The 8065-nt window shown below is 34.9% G+C and overlaps 1 protein-coding gene across 3 annotated transcripts in view; it reads right to left on the bottom strand.

The window, feature by feature from the left end:
- Positions 1-3656: 3656 nt before the first annotated feature.
- The window catches only part of Bend6 (BEN domain containing 6), a 70540-nt gene continuing 66131 nt past the window's right edge, over positions 3657-8065 (bottom strand). For 2 of the 3 annotated variants that reach the window (XM_058575210.1, XM_046432596.2), the window contains exon 7: positions 4562-6598. Coding sequence is in view for 1 of the 3 variants with exons in the window: in XM_046432597.2 (XP_046288553.1) it covers positions 6593-6598 (6 nt within the window). In the remaining 2 variants the exon portion in view is untranslated. Of the gene's footprint in view, positions 6599-8065 lie in introns of all 3 variants that reach the window. The other variant, XM_046432597.2, reaches the window with a different exon arrangement.

The raw sequence follows: 8065 nt of genomic DNA, 5'->3' as shown, positions 1-8065 counted from the left end.
CAGTTTAAGAAAAGAATTCACAATTTTCAAATTTTTCAAAATAAATCTGTATAACCTCCCACCCCTTTATCCTAATCATACCAAGTTGCAGCCTAGTAAAGATAATCCTATTATGAGGGAAGCTGCATAGCATAATCTTATGAAGGCAACAATAACTTACAAAGGAGTGTATAAAAGGAAAGAATAAGGGAGTAGAGTGAAGCTGTCGACTGATTGTTGAGCAGTTTCTTCCATAAAAGGTACAATTCATCAGACTGCAAGTAGTCTGGAAAGCCAAATGCAAAAGATCACAGCAATGATCTCTCTCCTAGAGGTGGCCAAATGGCTGATATGATTGAGTCAGCTAAAAAGAGGAACAGAAGGGATAGGTGGTGGAGGACTCCAAGACCTGAGCCCTTCCCACTTTCAATTTTCAGCAGTTATCATCTGAAATCTGTGCTGTGTACGTTCTGGTGTGGTAGTTTCCTCATGTCTGTGCAGATTGGACTCAACGCTCCAGGAGTTCTGCAGATGTCTAGAGTTCTTTGTGTGACTCTCCTCTAGGCTGCTCTTTGTGGACCACAACTACCTTCGTTTCCATAGACTTTCATCTCCCCAATTCCTGAGTTTTTTTTTTTTTCCTGCTTTATGGCTCAGAAATTTTCTACAAACATTAAGTAGGGACACTTGTAGGATTTTCTGTCTTCCAAGAATCACTGTCATTGAACGTTTGACATACAGTATCTAGAGGGCTGTTGTTTCACAAAAAGGTCTAGTCCATTATCACACAATGCATTTAATTTTCATAACTTTATTATTCTTTAATTTGAAACAATCTCTAGCCTTTTCTATCTATCATGACATTGGCTTTTTTTTGTATCTTTTGATATTAGATATTGAACTCATGTGTGTGTTTTAACACCAAACTATATCCGTGGTCTTTTTTTTTGAGACAGAGTCTTGCTAAATTGCTGAAGGTCTCATCAAATTGCTGAGGCTGGCCTTAAACTTGTGATCCTCCTGGTTCAGCCTTCCCAGTTATTTTAAGAAATAACCTCTGTTGAGGTTGTCAGTGTTTCCTGGTAATCACATTCAGTTTATGTCTCTCTGGTCAGAATACAACTCCTTGCACCAGCTCAGACAATGAGTACACCTAACATCCGGATATTGGTTTCTAAATACCATTTCCCACCAAATGAGAAATGGTTCCTTGTAGAAATGGCTGATTTTAGGACATGGTAAAGAATATACAAGATTCAGTTAGAGGGGGACTGGGGTTGTGGCTCAGAGGTAGAGCGCTTGCCTAGCATGTGTGAGGCCCTGGGTTCGATCCTTAGCACCACATAAAAATAAGTAAATAAATTAAAGGTATTGTGGGCAACTACAACTAAAAAATAAATATTAAAAAGAAAGATTCACTTAGAATATTTTGCTATGCCAAAAAGTAAGGATTTGCTCAAAAAATGATGGTCACATGACCCAGTAAAAAGATACTCAAATTGGCTGAATCTGGGACAAACTGATAATCAGAATAAGTTGGAATAGAAATGGATTACAAACCACTGAATAAATAGGAATCCATATCCATAAAGAATAGATAATTTATGAGCAAGGGAGAAGGAAAGATTGGTAGAGTTAGAAAATGACTATTTTGTACCATCATTTTTTAAAACACGAATCATCAGTAAATAATAAATCTTGAAGTATAAGTTTCATGAGAAGAAGATATTTACATGTTATCATACTATTACCTCACAGATTCCTTATAAATTGCAAGGAGATAAACACTAACTATGTCACTTTCTTAAAAATGGACAATGCATTGACAAGATGATTAAAATTTTTAATCATGATTAAAAGACAAATGGATTTTATGTACCTATAGATGTAATTCCTTAAAGACAACATAAGCTCACTCGAGTGAGCTATCTTCCTATCTCTTTCCCTGATATTTAGAATTGGATGAAATTCTTCTTTTGTGTTCTTTTTTATTCTTTTCTTGAGTGATGTACCTCTTCAAACTGGATAGTCACATTCTTTAATTTTGGCGATGAATAGAAACATATACACATATATATCCAGTATTCAAAATTTTTTTTAAAATATAATTTTAGTTGCAGACACAATACCTTTATTTTATTTGTTTATTTCTATGTGGTTCCAGGGATTGAACCCAGTGTCTTATGCATGCTGTGCAAGTGCTCTACCACTGAGCCACAATCCCAGCCCCCAGTATTTAAATTTTTAAATTTAATCATCATGTATTGATTCTCTAAGTCTCTTATTTTATATTTTTTAATCTCCTTTTTTTCTGCTTTCTGGGAGACTTTTCTCAGTTATGTATCTTCAAGTCCATTTATTAATTTGGGGTTTTGTTTGTTTGTTTTTACAATGCTGGCAATTAAACCAAGGGCCTTGAACATTCTAGGTAAGCCTCTACCACTGAGCTATGTACCATGAGCCCCGAATTTTTACTTCAACCATCAAAACTTTAATTTCTAAGAATTATTTATTATTATCTGCTTTTTTCCATAAAAATACATCCAGACCATAGCAATAGTACCTGCATATACAAGCATGTAGAGAAATGTATTATAAATAAAATAACAAAAGTTAAAATGACATTAGGCTTAATAACACAGCCAGATTTGGTAAATAAAGATATAGGACATGTATTAGCTTTCTGTTGCTATGACAAAATAACTGAGAAAATCAACTTAAAGAAGGAACTATTTGTTTTGGCTCACAGTTTCAGTGTTTTAAATTCCTGGTCACCTCGATCCATTGTTTCTGAGCTTGTGATGAAGCAGAACATCATGGTGGGGAGTGTGTGGTGGAGCAAAGTTGCTCACCTAATGGCAGCTGAGAAGCAAAGAAGCAGGACAGAGAGAGGCCAGGAAAAAAATATCCTTCAAGGACAAACCCCAGTGACCTATTTCCTGTAACTAAGCCCTACCCTTAAAGTCTCCACTACCACCTTCCAATGCCCATTAAGATCTGATGCAGTCATCTCCCAAAAGGCCCCACCTCTGAACACAGGCACTGGGGACCAAGTCTTCCACATATGAGCTTGTAGGGGACATTTCAGATCCAAATTATTTGGATAAAAATTATATAAAAATATATAATTATAGTTGTCTTGAGTCATGCTATGCAAGAGATATAGATAATGTCCAAAATTTAATATTTTCATTGAAAAAAGGATGGTCTTACTAAACGTATAGTATTTCTTTAAAAAAAAAAGCCTACTTGATAATATATTGCCTACTAAAGGTAAAAATTACATTAAAAATTCAATTGAATTTGAATTTCAGGTGACTGAATAATTGTTTAGTATATGTATATCCCAAATTTATGGTATTTATAGTTCATCTGATTCAAATCACATCAGGTGTTCCATATTTATTCAGCAATTCTACAGTAGTGACATTGAAAATAACTCTCTAGTAGGAATATGCTAGGAGGGCTGGGGTTGTGGCTCAATGGTAAAGCGTTCACCTAGAACATGCAAGGCCCCAGGTTCGATCCTCAGCACCACATATAAATAAATAAATAGATAGATAAAAGGTATTGTGTCCAACTACAACTAAAAAGTAAATATTAAAAAAAATTTTAAAAAGGAATATGCTAGTAGATTACTTACCTTTTCCATCCTCTAAGAGATGTTAATTTTATTTTATTTATTTACTTATTTTTAATATATTTTTAGTTGTAGATGGACACACAATGTCTTTATTTATGGTGCTGAGGATCGAACCCAGTGCCTCACACATTCGAGGCAAGCCCTTTGCCACTGAGCTACAGTCCCTGCCCAGAAATGTTAATTTTAAAAAGCACCTCAGAGAAATAAAAAAAGAAGAATAACAAAACACATGTACTCTATTTTTAGCAATGTAAGTGACAGAAAATCTCAAAATCCATACTTTAAAAGACTGAACTAAATTACATTGGGCAGCAAATGCAAGGAGAATATCAAGTTGTCTCCTAAGTAGTGGATCTCAGAAAGCATAAGCAAAAAATATATTCTGAAAAGAAAGCACTCAGAAATGGAAAATTTATAACCTATAAATCTAATAACTGAGTGCAAGCCTGCTGTAAGCCAGACTTCAACTGCTGATTTTTCTTTGGTCTTTTCATGGCACTAGCCTTGGAATGAGAATGTGCTTCCCATTCAGAGAACACAAATATGGAAAATGGAATATGAAATACATATGGAATCATAGAAGATGGTTTGAAGTACGAATATGACATTTTTTTTCATTTATTGAGTAAACCTTTCTTTCCCTACTTATTAAAGTTCTACTGTGTTCTAAATTCTTATAAATGTGAAAACACATATATACACATACATATGTATACATGACTTTCTGAGATTCTGCTTTGGTTTTATGATTTTCAAATTCTTTAAGGACCAATGTACAAAGCTGAATTTAAAAAATACATTTATTCTCTTATCTCTAAAGACATCAATATATATCAAAATAAAGACCATACAAATTATGTTTGAATAATATGGTTATGTTTTGCAAAGGCAATTTTATTTACCTTTAGTAGACAATACTTCTATTATTGTGGGAGACCAACCTCCCATGTGACTAAATTAATTCTCCTGCTGGGTGATGTGGAGTCAGGCACCCATGCTGCTAGACTGCCCCATTCTTCTAGGGTTCCATGATGTGTGTCTTCCTACAGCCCCATATGGGTGAAACTACGCTCACCTGTTCCTTTGTAATATAACCTCTTGCCCTGTTTAGGGTAGAATCTTCCATGGAAGTGCCTTGTGTGTGTCCCCTTCTCTTACTGTGCCCTTGGGTGTGATCTACCCAGATGTCAGTCAGCCTGCTGACAGTGGACATCATGAAGATAGACTCAGCCTCCTGAAACCTGACCCCTTACCTCATTTGAATAGCTTCTCAATAAAAGGGGTCAGCACTTGCGGTGCTCTCTCTCTCTCTTCCTGTGGACCCTTAAGGTCAGAGGAGCCGTCACAGCGACGCCAAAGAAAAAGGTATTTGTGTCTTTTGTGTGATTATTTTGTGCAGCCCAATTAGCCCAGTTCAACTGGAGTGACCCCTGAGCCTTTTAGTCGCGAGAACAGAAACCCGGCATATTATCAAGTAGGCTTTTTAAAAGAAGAAATAGTATAAGATTAGTAAGATTACCATTTTTTTCAATGAAAATATTAAATATATTTACCCTCTTGGACATTATCTATATCTCCTGTGTAGTGTGACTCAAGACAAACAAACCATAACCAGAGAGTCAAATTATAAAGGTAATACCTCAGTGAAGAGGCCATATGCCTAGAAAAAGAAATTTCTCTGAATTTTATACATTAGTAAAGAAATAAGAAAATGTCATTTCTCTTTTCAATAGGATTTATTTATGTTTAATTAAAAGTAGCAAATGTTATGTAAGTCATTTTCTTAAGAACTTTATTTTGTACAACCATATGGTTATCAAGCAACATTTATGGAATGTTCCCTGGGTCCATGATACAGAACTTTGTAACTACTGTAGCATCCTCTTTTCCAAGTTTAAACATGACTATGTACACTGAAGAAGCACAGCTGTACCTTGCAGAGTGGTCATCTGTGACAACCTGACATCAAGTGAGAAGCCTCATGAAGAATGTTGTCTTTTGTTGATTTTTTTACAGAATGGCACTTGTCTTTTTTGTGTGATTATCAAACCCATATTGATTTTTTTCAATTCATTTTTCCTTTGCTACCATGAAAACAAACCAGTTAAAACTAAGCAGTGTAGCAATATAACGAATCAAACACATATGATGTTATATCTTATATAGGATGTTTTAGGTGGTATGGATGTTTTATATTAGACATCTGTACTTAGCTTATTTTGGACAATAAAAAGAAGCATATCAGCTAAGCAAACTCAAAGATTATATTGGAGATTGATACACTGTTTTCACACACACACACACACACACAAATCTTGGGCTCATTTGTTTTTCAGGAGTTTGGTAGAATAGTTTACTGTTAAAAAGGTTTTGCTGTTTGCTGTTTTCCCCAGATTCCTTTTTTATGCATTTTTAGATAACAGAATAATATTGTTTCTGAAACATTATTACTTGGTTTGACGGGCTACAAGAGTGCAGGCTCACTTTGCCATTCTCCTCTTTGTGAACATTGATTATTTCTGTTTACTTTTCCAAACATGTGCTTATGCTAAAGATCCAAAACCTATAATGGGGAGTCACTGGTAATTATAAATATACAATGTTTTGTTAGGACAATGACTGATCTGAGGGATTGAAATTTTGTTGCTAATGTAAGAGCTCTGACTATCCTGCTCAGCTGTACAGAGAAGTATTTGGGAATAGGGAAATGCATATTTCCAAAGAAACCATACTGCATGCTTATTTGACTGGTAGAATTTCTCTGGTTTGATGCATCACTGGTATTCAGGGTGGAATCGACATGCAGCTTCTTCAGCAAGCTTCTTACTCCATCAGGAGAGTCCAGCGATGTTACAGATGACTTATAGCCTGTCACTGCACATATCTCTCTATGCTCACTGCCAGGGAGGTTGCAAATTCTCTAGTCCAATGTTAGTCTTAAAACTGAAGGTGCTTTGCTTCAGATACCTGTCATACCTATAAAAAAGAAAATTTCAAAAAAAGAAAAAGAGGGAAAATTTGTGTTACAGGTTTTATAGTACTTTAAGAATTGTGTGAATTATTTATTTTTATATCTATTACAAATTTGTGTTTAAAATACAAATTGTTGGGCTGGGGCTGGGGCTCAGTGGTAGAGAGCTTGCCTAGCACATGTGAGTCACTGGATTCATTCCCTAGCAGCACACAAAAACACTAAATAACAAAGGTATTGTGTTATCTACAACTAAAAATATTTTTAAAAATACAAATTGTTGATAAGAACCATTACTAGTAAAGTGTATCAGTGATTATTTTATTTTGTGCAATGAAATTTCAGCACAGAAAATGGTTAAAGTATTTCACATTAATTTTTATCTGAAGTGACTTTTTTTTTTTTTTGGTGGTGGTGCTGAGGATTGAACCCTGGGCCTTGTGCATGCGAAGCAAGCACTCTAACCAACTAAGCCATATCCCCAGCCCTGAAGTGACTTTTAAAAAACTTTTTATTAAGTAAATTTTAAAAGACCCCAAAATAGGTAAATTTCAAAAATTACCCCCTATATGCAAAGTGATCAACCATCTTAAAGTATTATTCACAATTCTGTTATTGTTCAATAATGCTTATTTACTGCTTATTAAGTGTCTGGTAGTTTTCCAGACCTGCTTTACCTCATTCAAAACACAGAAGAATCAAATGAGCAAGGTTAGAGGCAGAATTACTATGATGCTTAGAAAGCTTACTTGCCTGGGTACCTTCAAAAAAGAGGCCCTATCAGTATCTTTATGTGTTTATATACAGTCACACTGTCACTTAAGAACTGGATGTGTTCTGAGAAATGCATAGTTAGACATTTTTGTCATACTCACACAAACCTAGATGGTGGAGCCTATGCACATAGGCTGTATAGTGTAAAAGTGGTATAGCCTATTGCCCCAAGGGCCAGGATGAACAAAGCAACACTAGACTACATCTAGCACAAGAGAAATCAATCCAATCAAGGGAGTGAATGAGACTACTGCTGTCATAACATTGTATACTGTTTTATGATAAACTTTTTTTTTATAAGTAGAAAGAGTGCCATCTAATTATAAAAACTATAATATTGTAAGTAAAGAAATTGATAACAGTTACTTATTACCAAGCATTATACACTGTGCATAATTATATGTATCTTGCTTTTATATAACTGGCAACCAAATAGGTTTGTTTAAACTGACATCACCACAAAGACATTGGTAATGTGTTATGATAGCCAAAACATCACTATTAAATTTTCAGCTCCATTATAATCTTAAGGGACCACTGTTGTATATTCAGTCCATCGTTGACCAGAAACAACATTACCTGACGCATGACTGTATTTTGTTAAGTTTGCAAAAATAAGATATTTCAACCACAACCAGTTTAGACAGCTGGCTCTTTCCATTTCAACTGTCTCTTAGTGATAATTTGTCCTCTTATTG

The sequence above is a fragment of the Marmota monax genome, unplaced genomic scaffold (genome assembly GCF_021218885.2).
Source record: "Marmota monax isolate L192 unplaced genomic scaffold, Marmota_monax_Labrador192_F-V1.1 WCK01_AAM20220418_F8-fsc00116, whole genome shotgun sequence".
In the NCBI taxonomy this organism is placed as follows: domain Eukaryota; kingdom Metazoa; phylum Chordata; class Mammalia; order Rodentia; family Sciuridae; genus Marmota; species Marmota monax.
Note: the sequence above shows the minus strand (reverse complement) of the source record. Positions and strands in the feature narration are given on the sequence as shown.